The 17,081-nt window shown below is 38.6% G+C and overlaps 1 protein-coding gene across 3 annotated transcripts in view; it reads left to right on the forward strand.

Annotated features, from left to right (window-relative positions):
- Nucleotides 1-10,943, forward strand: part of CNKSR3 (CNKSR family member 3) — a 63,817-nt gene extending 52,874 nt beyond the window's left edge. For all 3 annotated transcript variants that reach the window (XM_042880137.1, XM_042880145.1, XM_042880154.1), the window contains 6 exons: nt 27-95; nt 314-460; nt 1,993-2,117; nt 4,680-4,888; nt 5,264-5,353; nt 6,790-10,943. In XM_042880137.1, the coding sequence (XP_042736071.1) occupies nt 27-95; nt 314-460; nt 1,993-2,117; nt 4,680-4,888; nt 5,264-5,353; nt 6,790-7,085 (936 nt within the window). In that variant the 3' untranslated portion in view covers nt 7,086-10,943. The remainder of the gene's footprint in view (nt 1-26; nt 96-313; nt 461-1,992; nt 2,118-4,679; nt 4,889-5,263; nt 5,354-6,789) is intronic.
- Nucleotides 10,944-17,081: the final 6,138 nt, after the last annotated feature.

Raw genomic sequence — 17,081 nt, forward strand, 5'->3', positions numbered from 1 at the left:
ACGTAATCCTGTTTTCTTCATTGTAGTCCCCTGCTGATAGATCTCAGAAGATTCATGCTGGTGATGAGGTGATCCAGGTTAACCAACAAACTGTGGTAAGTAACAGAAAGCCCTTGGACACTTTTTCTTATACTTGTTCTCCTAAAGCTGTCCTATAAAAAAGTGGTTTGTAATTTTTTTTTTCATTCTGGCTTTTTCGTGTCTTTTTTTAGGTTCACTGAAAATCAGGGTTTGACTTACTGGGGGGGATTGTTTGTTTATTCACTTTTTGAAAAGTAATATCAAGTTAAAGATGTCATTTATTCTTTAAAAGGTTGGGTGGCAACTAAAAAATCTGGTGGCAAAGTTGCGAGAAAATCCTGCTGGAGTTAGGCTGCTTCTCAAGAAACGTCCAACCGGCTCTTTCCACTTCACCCCTGCTCCACTGAAGAACCTGCGCTGGAAGCCACCCTTGGTGCAGGTAATGGGCTTCTGACAGACTTGTGATGTCTGGCTGTGGATTTATTTTTTTATTTTTATCTTTTTATGTATTTTTTTAATTTGAAAGAGAGAAATACTGGAAATGCTCCCAGATGCTTGTGTTTGAGTGTAGGTTAAGGTGGTTTATGGCAAATGGTTGTCATCTTCTGATTCCTAGATAAAAGGGAAAATGTTATTAGCCAGTTAATGCCCTTCTTGATACCCAAAGGGAACTAGGTGTGTTGACCTTTTTAATCAGCATGCCATTGGAAGTACTTACTTGAGGTGAAACTTCTGATATGTATGGAATTCATCAGTAAAGAATATTAAAGGCTTCTTCTATGTAGCATAGTAGTTTTTTGTTGTTGAAATAACTTTGACTATCCAGTATACTTATCCTCTTCTTAGGCTGGTGAAGAGTGGGGAATGACTGAGGTTTTTCTTTTAAGAAGTTGTTTAAACTACTTCTTTAAATGTCACTTAGTTGTTGGATAATTTGCTTGTTCAGTAATAGACAGCAGAACTGGTGTTCATAACTCTTTAATAACCATTTCTTAACCTAACTATTCCCCAGAATGGTTAAGAAAGCTTAGGACTTAGTGCTTTTGGAAGACAATATCCTAATTGAATCTAAACTGATCACCTGCAATAAAGAAAACCAGAGAGAATTCCCATTCCTACTTCTGTTCTGACATGTCTTCCCACAGCTGTAAGGATAACTTACCAACCTGTGTTACATCAGTGGATATCTTAAGTCTCAGTGCATGCAGATTCTTTCAGGCTGGGTGCAGGATGTATACTTGACTCTTCTCCCAGTCCCCTCCACTTTCTTTTCTCTAATGTATGTATTTTGTTTTTGTGGCATGATGTCTGTCATATAATCAGAGTTGGGGGGGGGGGGAAGAGGGGAAAAAAAAAAAAGCTGTAGGAATGGGAAAGAGTGCACCTTTGCTCTCCTAAAGGTAGACAAGATCCTGACATGACTCTGGGGAGATTACAGTGAGTTACAAAGATCAAATGCTAAACTTGCTTAGATGAGCAGTAACAAATGTATTTTTCCTTTGCTTCCCTTTATCACCTGATGAAATTGTTGGTAAACTTTACTGTATTCCTGCTAGTGTTCGTGAAGCAGATTTTGGATTGTATGGAATAAATGTAGTATGTACTGACTTAAGTTCTACGGACTATGCGTATACTTAACAAATTACATTATTTTAATGGATCCAAAAATAAAAAAGTAGGTTTTGTCTGTTGCATTTCCTGTTTATGGAGTTCACATGAGAAATAGAACTGAAGGGAGTAAAATACTCTGTAAGAAATGCATTCTACTTGTGGTAGGATTTATGTAGAAGGACTGCAGTACAAACCAAAATGAGGAGCAAAAAAAAAAAAAAAGAAAAAAAAGGTAAAAAAGCAAAACAAAACACGCAACATATTTAATTATACAAGTATGAAATGGTACCATTGATTGTATAATTATATATTTAGTGGATGATAAATGCACAGATGTCTGATAGCTATCTAACGTTTCAGACCAGTCCTCCACCAACTTCAACCCAGTCTCCAGAAAGTACCATGGACACCTCAGTGAAAAAGGAGAAGCCAGCCATTTTAGATCTATACATACCACCTCCACCAGCTGTTCCATATTCTCCTCGGTATGTAAATAAACATGCATTGAACGTACTGAACAAAACCTCCTTTATTATATTTGTTTCTGAGTTGGTTTCACCAAATCGTATCATAGAATAGACTGGATTGAAAAGGACCACAGTGATCTAGTTTCAACCTCCCTGCCCTGGGCAGGGTCACCAGCCTCTAGACCAGGCTGCCCAAAGCCACATCCAGCCTGGGATGGACTAGTTTGCAGTTAGAGCTCTGTAAAAATTAGTTTGAAAATGCAGATTGCATACTTTCATTTAGTTGCTTGAATACCTAAGATTACTTAAGCTTTTGCTTAAATGCATAAACTACCAGATCAAAATAGTAGTTTTTTTTATTGTTAGAAGACTGTTTTGTCTTCTGTAGATCAGTTATTTCCAGAACATAAATGGATGTTGTCCCTTGCTTTGTTGTGGAGTTATGTTTTCACTTTTGTTTAAATGTGACTGTGCATACCAGGAAGTCATTTTTCTGTCATTTTTTCCACTGCTGTGTTTAGCAAGTTTAGTAACTATTAAGATACTTAGGATTGAAAAAAACTTGTTCTAAACTGTTAAACTTGCAAATTATATAACACAGGAATGTTCCCACTGAAGGGAAGGGAGAGTCAGTTCACTCCACCTCATTTTTTCCCCTATGGTGTAAACTATAAAAATGGAGATCTATGTGTACAAAGGGGGAAGGTTATGGTATGGCTAACTGTTGTTTGTTCTTAAGTTCTCATTGACTAATGCCAGAACCCTTCCATCTGACCTGAGAAAGCAGTGGACAAAAGGATTTCCAGGCGGGGAATGCTTCCTGACCTGGCCTGACACTCTATATACACGTAGATTCTGCACAGAAACTTGGCTGACCTTTTGCTACAGGACTTGTATGGGAGGAGTGCTTGTCTCCTGTCGTGTAAGGCCTGAACTGGAGACAGAGTTTGTACTACTGTAGTCTTCAGGGCAGTACAGGGCAGGGGAAGGTTGCCTGCAAACTAAGGGTCTGAAGTTGGACTGACCTTGACTTGCTTTTTCCCTGTTTTTCATGTTTATGCATGCTCAATTCTTAATTAAAAAAAAAAAAAAAAAGTCTCTTAGTGGAAAAACAAGTGTAAAGATTTAACTCAATTTAGATTGATTTGGTCTCTTTAATCACAGAATCAAAGCATTGCATCATTACATTTTAAATGTGTTGGTGAATTAGGTGCATGTGGTTGGTTTGTTTACTTACATTTTTCCTGAGGAATCACATAATTACATGTAGCTACAAACACCTTTGGATCTGAATCCTGTTGGCAGGAAAGGGTGTAACAGTATGAGCTGGGAAACTTTTCCTAGGTGATGCAGGAAAAGGTAGTGGCTCATGGGGACTACTACTTGACTTCAACCTTTAAGTAAAGTGTGGCAGTCAGGAAGAGGAAAAAGGACAGTTCTCTCACTGTGTTTGGTTATTTAACTGCACCTCTACCTGTTTTGCTGCTCTTTTAAAATTGCAAGACATTTGTGTGGTCACTTTTGTCCTGTGCCCCCATCATCCTCTTCTCCTTTTCCAATGTGGACCTTTTCTGGTCCAGTACTTACTGCTGGCACTGAGAAGAGAGCAGTAACCGTCCTCCCCAGGTTGCATTCTCCACATGGTGGTGTTGTAGGAGAGCTGTCTGCTTACACATGGTGGTGGTATAGCACTTATGTGTAATTTCTGGTCTGCAAATCTCCATAAGTAGTTTCTTCCTATTCACTGAGATCTAGCATCGGAAAAAATGTCAATACTGGGCTGTGTACATACTTAAAGATGAATATTTTTTGCCTGTCTTGGGTAGTTGCTTCAAGCACGACCATACTGTATGTAGGAAAGGGGATTAAAAAAAAAAAAAAAAAAAAAAAAAGGAAAATCCTAAGTTGGAGGGGTGCCTTTTCTTCTAAAAAATTTTAACTGGGACTGGTTCTGAAAATGGGTGCTTCTAATGAAAGATCTGTGGAAGGAGATCTGGATCTAGGAAGGGAAGTCCTGCAGAAATTGCTCAAAATCATTTATGTATGCTATGAATTTACTACTGAAATTCTCAAGGGGGTCCCACTTCTGTATGGAGAACTAGATGAATGTCCAGCATCAGTTATCAGCCTCTTAACATTATAGGAAAGCATAGTCCCTCCAAAGGAGACACTGCATCTTGTCACTACCACTAGGATAAACCTGTGGATGCATTCCTCTGCCAGAGCTGTTTACTGACCAGGCAGTACACTGGGAATTTTGATACCCTTAGGGCCTAAAGGTCTTATTCTCATAGGTCTTTCTAGGGTTAGTACTTAAAGAAGCCTCTAAACTTCTCTGTTAAATTACTGGCTTGTTAAAGGTGAACTACCATGAAGAGGATAACTTTCTCTTCTTCTTGGTGAATATGTTTAATGAAGCCTTTCATCACTTGACCTATTTTTTTTTTCTTCAGCATGTGTGCAGCATAAAGCCCATTATCAGGGGCATGACTGTGGGCTAGAAAATATCTTTCAAACCTACTCATGCTTTCAGAGTAAAATTCCTTTTAAGCTGCTAATTGAAGCAAACTGTCCTTTCAGAGATGAAAAGGGGAGTTTTCTATATGGAGGAAGCAGCAAACCCAGTCATCCATTATTTGGATCCAAGGGTGCCGAGTCTCCCAATTCTTTTCTGGATCAGGAAAGTCGAAGGAGAAGGTTTACTATTGCTGATTCTGATCAGTTGCCTGGATATCATATGGAAGCAAATATATTGCCAGCCAAGATGAGAGAAAAAACACAGTCATATGGTAAGTTCATGACTCTATCACTATTGATATTCTGATAAACGCTTCAATTCTACAGCTAGAATAATTTCACTTAAATGTTGTTTCTTTAATGAATGTCATTCAACTGGGCACTGATGCCCTTCCTGTCTGTTTCCACATGTACAGTGGTTATAACTTGTGGTCATTATGTCCATTGCCACTGTAAATGAACAAGGGTATAGCTAGCTGTTTTGATCTCAGCAGAATGCTTTCTTGTATTCTATTGGTTGAAGTATCTTGAAATATTTATTTCTGCTGTATCTTGCTCCCTTTGCTTAACTGTGAAAAGCATAAATTTAAACACGGGTTCTCCAAACTTAATGTAGTTGCTCATAACCTTCACTCTGTTGCCTTCAGGAAAACCTCGTCCCTTATCAATGCCTGCTGATGGCAGTTGGATAGGAGCTGCGGAACCCTTCTCAAGGCCACGAGCACCAGGAAGAAAAGGCAAGATTTTAGGTGTCATCCTCTTAATAGATCCCTCTCTCTGGGATCTTGTTTGGATGAACTGCCTAAATTAGGACTGAAGGATTAGCATTTGTACACTGTTGAACTGATCCAAGATGACTGTTTTAAGCAGGGATGCCAGATGGTAGTTGTGAAATTTGTGAGCTTGTTCAGTGCTGAGGCTCAAACTTTGTTTTTTCATCTAAAAATTTATGTGAATGTGAAAAATAGTCTGAGAATGACTACTGCAGATATGTACTTGTATCCTTACGTTACAGGTTTACTATTTTTTCTTTTACATACTTTTCCCTTTCTTTTGCAAGGGAGAATCTGATTGATTTACTAAAAAGCTGCTTTTTTGATCGGTCTTTGGTTAGCTTACTGAGAAAGCTGTTGTAGAAGCAGGTTTTTTTTTTTTTTCCTCAGAAGTAGAGTGTAGGACCTTTTAGGAGCTAATTTTTGCTGCTGGTTAAAAAACAGTGTTCTGAAGATGCCACAGAAGGGATAAGACCCAAGCTGATGTCAGATTAGATGGCTTTTTTCTTTTCTGCAATGCCCTTGTCTTCCCTCCTACTCACTCCCTTATATCTGAAATACTACAAATTCTGTTATAGTGGGAAATAAGTAAGATGACTTCAGTTTGTTCTTGAAATCAATTATGAAAACGAATGTGTAATTCCAAGAAAAATAGATGGGAAATTCTATTTTTACAAAAGTAGAAGCTGATAACAGGAAGCAAGAACATGGAAGGATATTAGAAACACACTAAGTAGCTAGCCTCTCAGGATGATCACCACATCCCGGGGGTTTTTTTTTAACCTTTTTTTTTTTTTTTTTTTTTAACTTGCTTGTTGTTAACACACAGAATGAACCTCCAGCAGTCTCTAGCAGCAGTGACATTCAGCAATCTAGGGAAGAGTTTAAAAAAAAAAAAAACAAACAAGCAAAAAAACAAAACAAAACACACAACAAGCAAGCATCACAAATCAGTAATCAAAACCAAGGAGGTGTTTACACTCTTATCTGCAAGATTAATTTCTGTTGTTTAAAGTAATGTTTGTAGCTTTTAAGATAGTTGCATGCATATGGATTCATGCCTGGCCTACAACACCTTGAATGAAATATCGCGAAGAGGTTTTCTAGGTCTGGCTTATGGTTCGCATGAAGGTAGTCTATATTGGCTCTTACGGTGTGCAAACGAGAGAATCTGGGATTTAACAATGTTAGTCAATGTAGTCAGTGTGCTAAATGCTTTAAAAAAAAAGCATTAAGTGTCATTGACAGCTGTTTGTGTCCAGGTGTGTTATGAAAGGTAATCAGAATCTGGGAAATGCTGTTGGTGTCTCTAAGGATCATTATAAAAATGAAAAATATGAATGGAATAATAGTTGTTTTGAAACCAGCAATAGTTGCTTTTCTTCCTTCTGTTCCCACAGGTGAAGATGTCCTCTGCAGGTACTTCAGTAATGAAAGGATACCCCCAATCATTGAAGAAAGTCCCTCCACACAACACCCCTTTTCACGGCCCATGTCTGAGAAGCAGTTAGTGAGGGGAATGGATTACATTCGAGGCAGCAGGTGTTTTATGAATACAGACCTCCACAACAGTGCAACAATTCCTTTTCAAGAGGAAGGTGCTAAAAAGTCCTCTGCACCATCCACAAAATCTTCCTCTGCAGAGCCCTCGCTACTGGTCAGTTGGATAACAAGGCTTAAATTGTTGACTCATTGACTGTTGATCACAGGATGGTTACCCAAGTGCCTTGGTTAATCAGTCAGACTTCTCTGCTTTTCAGCTTAACTGACGCATAGCGACTAATGCAGTGTTCTTTTCCTGGAGAATCCTATATTCTTGCCTTTCTGTTTGTAATTTTGGATGCATCAGAGGGTTGTGCAGTGCAAGGAGGAAAGAAAGATAAAGTTCTTGTTAATGGCCTAAAGTTGGGAGTTTGTTCCCTGGGAAACTAGTAAAATTTTGGTGATATAGAGACCACATGACCTGAAATCTGCATTGCTATTATTACTATTCAGAGGAAACCTTTGTATTACAGTGAATTCCAGTGGCACTTCATTTGTCTGAATGCTCAGAGGCTGATGTGACTGGCTGGACATCATAATATGTAGGGCTCGGTGAAAGTTGTGTTACTTTCCTGATCAGGATAGGCAAGGAAGAAGAGAAGTTTGGTACCACTTAGCAATATGTTGCAAGATCTTGTTGCATGAGATCAAGCCTGTGAGGATGAAGAAGTAGCATTGCAATTCTTTCTCTAATACCCAAGATCTGAGCAAAGTCTTAGGAAGAGGGATCTCTTATCTAGAGGTGTTTGCAAGTTGGAATAGTTTAATTGTAAATATGTCCAACCTGATTTATCATCTTTGTTATTGAAAACACAGTACAAATAAAGTGCACAGAACAGCTGAAGTGCTCATCCATAAAGATGTATGGATTGTTACAATATGCCTTGGAGATGCATCTGTAGAGGTGGTAAAAGAATATATATTTTTTCCTTAATTGTTTAAGAATGATTTGCTGTTAACCAAAGTAATCTTTTAAAGAAAGTCCTGTTGGACTCAGGAGAATTTTACAATGGATCAGTTTTTGAAAGATGTGTGAGGTTTTTATGAAAGGTATGTGCTATGATACATTACAATTGTAAGATATCTTGCTATTTTAATTATAGCTCAATTTTATCCTCTCCAGAATTTTAAAGTAGCATTGGGTATTTTGGGAGAAATAAAACTTGTTTAACAGAAGACGAGGATATTAAAGAGGTATTGTTTAAAATTGAATGTACATAAGATTGTTCGTATGCAAACAGTTGTGTTTAATTTAAATGTTAAATATAGTTGTATATTTTTTTTACTCAAACAGAGTTTGTACCTTCCTGTCTGCGGTACTGTGCATGAATTAGTCAAATGAAAGAAAAAGGAAAGTCTTTAGTATTCTCCACTAATTTTAAGACTATTTTCATAGATGTTATATTGCCAACAGCTTTTCCTTCTTTGGTTTTACTAAAGAAAAGAAGTCAAATTTGTAATTAATAATTAGTGGGGAAAGAGGGATCTTAAACACTAGTTTGCACTTTGGACTGGGGCAGGAATTGTACTTGATAACATGAGTATTAAAAAGATACCACAGTTCTGGTTATGAAGATGTAACCTTTCTCCTGCAACATGTTCTTGAAATTGTGCTACAGCCCTGCAGAGACATGGTGTTAAATTCAGTTCTGAATTAATTACATTTGGTTGTTTCTTACTGGTGATTTAAGTGAGGGCTGGTTTGGATGGACTTCTTTGATCCTAGAAGATGATAGTATGGTAGTCTTGTGTAACTCTTCTCCACCTCTGGCATGATGTTTGTAGAAGGGGCACAGGCAAACACAGTTGCAGTGCAGTTGAAACCTAGACCAGTTTTAATCTTGCCTTTGAGAAGAGGGCTCAAACTTTGAAACTTTTTTTTTCAAACATGTTTTAGGCACTATGTTGTCCAGCCCCAAATTGATTGAACTGTTTGGAATAAGCAATACTAATCCAGTTCAAATTAACATGCCTGACTGGGGAAGGATGCAACTTGGTGTATACGTTCACACATGCTGATATGGGAGAAACCATAGAAGTACTTGGTATCTTAGGATCCTCCTCAGCGTATTTTCAAAACACTGAAAAACTCAAGTTTGATTCCTTCATTCGGTTAGGTTATCTTGCAGTTTGGTGTAATCTAACAAATAGCTTTAAATCAGTTCATCTATGAGAAATGGAGGAATTCATGAGCTTTTAGGCAGTGACACTTTTCAAAATATTTTGTTGCCTAAGTACAAGCTTTAAAAATGTCAACAAACAAAAAAAGAAAAACTTAACTATATATTCTGTTCTTCATACTCCAGTGTTCTGATCATGCTGACTTGAAGTACTGAATGTTACCTTTTGTCAGTCATCAAGGGCTGTCAGTCAGCTGACTGCCAACAGCAAAAGTTGTCTGGCTCTTGTGAATATGGGAAATGGATGCTTTTCTGGAAATTACAAGAAGTTCTATTGTTGTTTCCACTGCAAGTTAGCTAAGATCACTGAGAACCGTGAAGTGGTTTTCACTTAAGTCATGTATGCTTTCCAATTAAAAAAGTAAATAATGTTGGCAGGCTTTTTTGTATGTTTGATTTTTTTTTCCCCTCTTGAGTTTTATGCATCACTGTTGATGGGCCTTTGGCTATTGGAGTGTATGTACACAAAATAAATGTAGCAGAACCCCATAAATCAGCTTTTATTGCAAAAGCTACATCCTTGCTACTGTGAATTCGCTCTGTGCTCTACGAAGTTACCATGTCATCTTGATATTTTTGTATGCAAGTATTGCTTAATGTTCACTGTATGCCTCAAACCCTTTTATGTAGTGTATGATATGTAGGAGTCTTTCTCTGGGAAGATGGCATTTTTTTTGGCTTTGGAAGAGAGGTATTTTTCCTCTTGGATAGCCCGATGTAAAAGCTCAAATATATATTCTCAGTAATAATAAGCTATTTTGACTTAAGATATGAATAGTAGATATTGGATGTGTGTATGCCCTTCATACCTCCTGACTCTCTCCTTCATCCATCTCTTGTAAAGTTTTAATACAACTACTTCATTTACGTGAAGAGACAGTCCAACAGAGTGACTTAAAATGTGGCTGTTTCCCTGGGTTTGAAAACATGAGGTTGGGTGGGGGGGAGGCATAAGTGCAGCTGAAAGACTTATGGGAGCAGATTCTATTCTTACTAGCATCTACAAGGGAAAAGATGAGTATCAGTGTAGGAAGGCCAACATGAAAAGCAGGGAACAATAGAAAGCACGTTTAAGAGCAAGCTTTACTTTTCTATGATAAGTACTATACTTGAAATGGTTTGTTTTCCTATGTGACCTGTTTTCTGTAGTAAAGAATAAAGATTAAAACACCTGATCTTCTCTATCTTTGTGCATAATGAGAAATATTAAGAAACTGATGTTTAGCAAATAGCAACATGGCACAGATCGTTTAGTTCTATCATTATCATTTTGGAGAAATGCTGTTGTTAGTTTGGGAGGATGGTTTAAAATGCAGTCAAGACTTGTAGCAATGAATGTTGTAATATGCCTGAATGGGATTGTTTTTCTTTGCAGTAATGACTCCTGTTAGAAGATTTGGTATGTGGAGAAATGTTAATAACTCAACTTTTTCAGATAATTCCTTCCGCATTTTAATCTCATCTAGGAATGGTGAAATCTATTCTGTACTTCTGTAGTAATTTTTCCTAGTCACTGCTTTGAAGCATATTAATTAAAAAGTGAGGTGAAACATCTGGGAAGTCTTAACTCCAAAAGACTCTTGGCAAAAGAAATTAAACTTGTAAGTTTGTGATCACTTAAGTCTGTACTCTGTGCGGTGAATATGGAGGGTGCTCTGTAGTTCTGGAGAAGGAAAAAAGATACAGCTAGGAGTCATTGCTGGCTTAATCTCAGAAAAAAAGGTATGTAACAAGTTAAAAACTGTTGTTATGCAGAAACTTGGCTCATCTCTTGGTAATTAAGATAAGTATGTGTATGTGTGATAATAAAAGCTATGCCTAGATTCACTTTTCTAATGAGTGCAACATGTGTAGCCAGATACATATTTAGTACAGTACCACACACACAGTATTCTGCTCTGAGTGCTCTGGTACAGTGGCAGAATCGTATGATTCATTGGGGGGAAAAAATACACACACATATATATATGTAAACACCACAGAAATGAAAATATTTGATACTTCTGGTATGTGTATAGTGATACACTGTTTCAGGAATGTACGCTTCAAAAATATTGAGCAGGCTTCATTTTTAGCCCGCAGAGTATTTGCAAGGCAATATCCTGGGTGTTCCCATATATAAACATTATGAGAAAATATTATTGTAGATAGTAATGTGCAAGAGGAAATAAGATATAAAAACTAATTCCAATGGCTTGTGGAGAGAGTTTAGGGCAATTCTTAAAGCCACGTGTTTCCTCTGCTGCTATGGATAGTGAAATTAACCTGTGTATGGATTCTGGATGACCAGTAGAGTTGAAAAGAGTATTGAGTTTATATTAATCGGTGAATAGATTCTGTGTTCCTTCTCATAAGCAGGTGGTTTTAGAAACAATCTATAAAAGCTGAGCGTTCATTCAGCTGAAAGAAGAAAAAAATCTGAGCTTTTCCAAGCCAGGAAGCAGATGGTGAAGTTGACTTCCTTCAGAGTTGGAGAGGGTAAAGAATTTTCTCTGTATGAAAACTACTTGTGTACAAATCTTATTTCCTGTTTTATCACAGGTGATCGTCACAAACTGGTCTGTGCATGTAGCCACATCCTAAATAGGCCAACTTAAGCCTTTTCATCAGGCTGTAACTAGGATCTTGATGCTGCATCTTGTAGCATGAATTAGAAAGGCTTATGCCTTATGAGTCCTTTGAAGTAAACTGATTTTGTTGGTCTGTAAAACTGAGAAGGTGATGTGGCTTCTTCTCTTTAGTTTAAATTTTCTTTGCACATGCTTTTAAGATTTGGGCCATCACATACTGATGCTTTTGTTGTATTGCAAGCCATAAAGTGCACTTAAAGGAGCTCTTAAAGCCTTAAACTAAAATGCAGAAAGAGCAGTCCAAAAAGGCTCAGTTCAGAGAAGGAAGAGAGAGAAGCAGGGCTAAATTGAATGTGGATGGGTGTCCTTGTCAAACACCCTGTCAGCAGCATAGCAGCAGCTCTATGGAAAAGACAGCCCACACAAGTTTCTTCTGTGCCCGCTTGTTTCTACTGCTACATGTGTGGTGCTGGAGTATGAGACAAGGGCAGTTACTCAGTGTAGAGATATATACATATATATATATATATAGCTCCACACGTGGCACTTGAGCTGTTAGATGCATGATGTAAGCAGTCAAGCTGCTGTCTACATAGTTTCCCAAATTCCGCTGCCCATGTTGCTGCAGCATTAGTTTAAAATAGTGAGCCTTGTCCATCCTATACCTGCACAATATGAACCCGGCTCTCATGTGTGTAGCCTGCGGTTTTGTTGCCTTTTGCAGTAGCTGGTAACTGCTAGCAGCATTGTATCAACTCCTGCTGGGCCTCACACAGTGGCCCAAAAGATTAGCTAGATTGAATTTTGCTGGACCTGGTCCAGAAGTAGTTGGTCAGATTTGCAAATCATGTTGTTGGGTCAGTGTAATTTTTAAGAAGTTGTGATTTTTTTTTTTCATTATATGTGTGAAATATGAAACAAGCAAAGGTTGGCTGTTGCATGTATTTTGCCAATAGGAAGAAAAATGAGAATTAAGTACTCTGTGAGGGGGAAAATCCAGACCCTTGGGTGTCCTCCAGTTCCTGCTGGTAGGAGAGATGTGTTTGTTTTAGCAAGACATGGAATGGATGTAAACATTTATTTTTAAGCCTCCTTGTGAGGCCACCTCAGTTGTTACTTAGGATAATGTAAACCACTGGCTTTGCCCCTGGAGTTAATCTTTTGCACGTTTTTGGGAGAGGGCAAAGGTATCTTTTAGTGCTTAAATGTTTTGTTAAACTGGGTATGGAGATGGAAGAATTAACCACAGAACAGGTGAGGTACAGAGCTGATTTTCAGGGAAAATCCCTAGTTTGATTTGTGACTGCAGTTCCTGCTTGTTCCTTGGCCTCTGGTGAAGATGGAAGCTCCCCAGGCAATGTGGCAGTTTGGCAGCTAGGTCACAGCCAAAGAATCAAAGGTAACCATCTCCATTGTACAGGTCCACTGTAAGCAAGATGACTTAGTTCCTTATTATTTTTCTTGCAGCAAGTGAACTGTCTCTCAAGATGAATGGGTCAGTGTGGGAGCTCCTGGATCCAACCCACAGAGGTTGTCACAAAGAAGCAGTGGGCTGTGTTTGCAACTCATTCCCAAGTATTTGAAGCTACTCTGGCAGAGCCTTGCTATCTTTGCTTAGAGGTTTTTTTGGTTTGGAAAATATTGACTAAAAGCCATAGAAAATACCATGGCTTTAAGTGATACGTATGTTTAATGGCTTTTTCCAAGTGGCTACATGCTTCTTAGTGCTACTTATTTTCCTCTTCCTTCTTCCACTAGCTGCTTCCAGTGCAAATATTTCTAAAGCAGTCTTCACTTGTTTTCAGTGGAAGTTAATAAAAGTATGTGGTCACAAACAATCCACAAGGCTTTGTCTGTAGATGGGTAAGAACAGCAACTTTAAGAAACCCCTTCTTCTGTGTTATGGATAATAACCTTATGAAGAATACTGAATAGTAATGGAACTAAGGATTTTCACCCCTCTGAAATGATCAACCAAACTTTAGCACCTGCGTCTTCAGTGGTTGTTCTGTTGCGAGATCAGTTGTTCAAATGTGTTATAGGTTCTCATAGAGCAACTGGGGGGGGGGGAGGGGTCTTGAATGTCTCTCTACAAAACATGAACAAGGACTTACACATAAGGTGGTTGCTCAGACGGTCTGCCCCAAACTGACTGAATGACCCATTGAAGATGTGGAAATTTAAAAATATTTTGTGTGTGTCTCAGTTTTTTTGTTTGTTTGTTTTATGGGAGTTGGTATAACTGAATATGTAGGAAAAATAACTGATATCCAAAATTTATTATTTCTCTTCCATTTGCCTGTCTACCCTTCTCTTCCTTAAATTAAGGCCAAGGGACTTTACAGGAATTTATCACACAAACAGCTATAAAACTTTTAATATTTATAACATGATCTAGTTTGTTTAATTGTCTGAACTCTGGTAAAAATAGCACTGCCTGCAAGGCAATATTTCCAAGCTCTTGGTTCATCTAAGAATTCCTCTCTGCTTACTCAGCTGCCAGCTTAGACTGCTTTGAAGCTGCGTGCACCACCCCTAGCAGTAGCTGGCCCTCAAACTATAAACAAACTGGCCTTTTATCACTGGAGAGCAAATAAGGTCTGCTTTTTTTCCTAGCTCTTGAGTTTTATAAGTTGTGTTGGAAAGATGGGTGGGGACCTGCTGCACAGGCCCCCTCCCTTTTCCAGCCTATTCCTTTCCTGCTGCCTATTGACTTCCTTCACAGCATGGAGAGAAGAAGTGGCAAGCAGGAACTTACCAACTGCAGCAGCAGACTCTTCTCCTCCCTCTCAGGAGCTGAGAATGGACTTGGCTCAGCTCCCCAAACAGAGGTGCAGAAAGTTTTTGGTAGCGGAAGAAACAGGAGGTACAAATATCTAGGATCAAGCCCATTTAATTATTTCCCAGTGGGGAGTGCTTTCTTGGGATGCTGCCAAAACATGGCTGGGCATTAAACCTTAAAGAAGCAGTGGTGATCTCGGTGGTGCTAACATGGTAAAGAGAAGTGAACTGTGGAAGAGTTGAAAGCAGTTTGGAAGATATTCTATACTACAATATCTCCCTCACATTGCCTTTGTAAATGCTGTTTTAAAAAAGATAGATTTGGCAACCTATGAGTTTAGCTCTTAGTACAAAGGGTGCTTAATTCAACTAATATTAAGCAGAAAGGCCTTTGTCGATGGAAAAAAGACAAGGAAGCTAGGGTTGGATGAGCAGCAAGATGTTGCAAGGCGAGGCACGAACACCAGAGGGTACTTGTGTGAGTGAACCTGGCCACAGGTTAAGTGCTTGAGTTGCTTCTGATTAAAGTTTGCCATTGTGCTCACAATGAACATGGTCTGTGTGGGGGGGAATCCTCTAGCAGGATATGGAAGAGTCCCAAATGTCAGTATCATGATTCATTTCCCCAGTGGTTGACCAAAGGAGGGAGTATGGTGGGAAGCTGCCATGAAAAATACTTCAAGAAATGGCAGGGAACAAAAAAAACAACCACCAGAATTTCAGAAATCCTGAACTAGCTCTTCTAAGTGATGTGTGAAATCTACCCTGAGTTCACTCCTGCGAACATGAATTTCACTGTTGCTAGGGAAATATTTGGCACATTTTCAAATTTCAGAAGATTTTGGGACACTCTGGTCTCGCACAGCTTGCTGCTTGGGTAGCTGGGTGAGGGGGGAGATGTTTTGGCAAGGATGGATCGGTCTGACAATCTTGGTTCAGTGCAGGAGCTGCAAGATGGGAGTTGCACCAGACAAACAAGTTTGACACAAACTGTTCAGCTTGCATATGTATGTCTGCATCCTAAGATGAAGCAAAAATCAGTTATGAGGGCATTAAAAAACAAAATTATGGGTCACAAACCATTGGTGGAAAAAGATATGCATGGTTCTCTGGTAGCATTCTGTTATTATTACCTACACTGCAACCTTCAATCCCTTGCCGCCTTTGCTGAAGCACAGGGGTCTGTTGTGGCATGGATGCTGCATGTGCACTCAGGCAACAACTAACTGTATGTCCCCTGGAGGGTGCCTTGAGCTGCTTCTACATTTTGGAAGGCAGTACTGTGTTCTGCGTGCTCATGCTGCTTTTGTTCTCTAGGACAAACAAGCATTTCTCCTGCAAAGTTAACAGGGCAGATCTGATAAGAGGTCCAGTCAGCACAAGGTCTGATTCTTCTGATTTTTTTTTTTTTTTTTATTATTATCATTATTATTATTATTGTATCTAATCTGATCTGTTTGGTTTAATAGAGCCATTCTTGATTTATGGCTACAGGGAAATGGCCATATGAAATAGAAATAAGATTTTGTTGATGAGGAGTGATCAAGTGAACTTCTGAACAAATGACAAAGGAATATTAGTAAAAACAGGAACTATTTATTCATCTTTGACCAATACACTAAGTAAAAGTATTAATTTTGCTTTTGTGTGTTCATTTGTTCTCAGCTTGTATGTGGAAATTTGTAATGATATTCTCCTACAAGTTACTAGACAGTGAGAGCATCTTAAACTTTCAAAATGTAGCTGCAGTTAACTCTGTGAAATACTTAGGAACAAGCAGCTGCTTATTGTGTTGCAGTATCTGAGAAAGCAACATCTGGCTTTTCTGTTCCTTCCCAGCCCTCAGTCTAAAACCAATGCACATCACATCAGGTGGCTTTCAAAATGATGAGCTTGCCTCTAGATCCTCTTGTTATTGCCCTGTTCACTGTAACTTTTGAGAACAATTTTTATGTAGGTATATAAAGGGTGGAGATGCTGGAGTATGTAAACACAAGTGAACCTAGCTGTTAATAGGTTTTAGAACTGGAACTCCATTATAAGGTAACAGATACAGTGCTGCATTTTAGATGGAAAGTTATTCTTCAAATAGAAGTTGTTTTGATATGTACTTGGACTGTTAATTATGCTTTCGATTCAGAAATGCACAAAGCACCATTTGTGTGCATCTTCAGCAAAGTTCATGTAGAAACATTGAATCATCCAAATCATCTGAATGATGCATACTATTCAGGGGCTGTTTTCTTCCTTCAGCAGGCAGCTGGTGATCTCTCTTCCTGTATTCATGGGGCAGTTTTGAGGGGGTGGTAAGAAAAGGAAGAGGGAAAGAAGTCTCAGGTGCCTGGGCAGCCCTCTTGGTTCACATATGCAAACTTTATGAGTGATCTCTAGACTTGTGGTAAGTTAAAACTGTATTCAGAGGATTGAAGAAACAATGTACATTACAACCAAGTTATGCAAGTTATTTTATTTTAAAGTAATAATGTTTTATACATTTTTTAGACGTGATCTGCTTAGTGTAAGTTATGTTTCACTCTGGAGGATGTGGGAGTTGTGCAAAGGCAGGAGATCCCTCAGATGAGATGGTCTGCTGCTCCCATCCCAAAATCAGGAGATTTA

Source organism: Lagopus leucura, unplaced genomic scaffold, assembly GCF_019238085.1.
Source record: "Lagopus leucura isolate 7727_CA_CO unplaced genomic scaffold, USGS_WTPT01 Super-Scaffold_73, whole genome shotgun sequence".
Classification (NCBI taxonomy): Eukaryota; Metazoa; Chordata; class Aves; order Galliformes; family Phasianidae; genus Lagopus; species Lagopus leucura.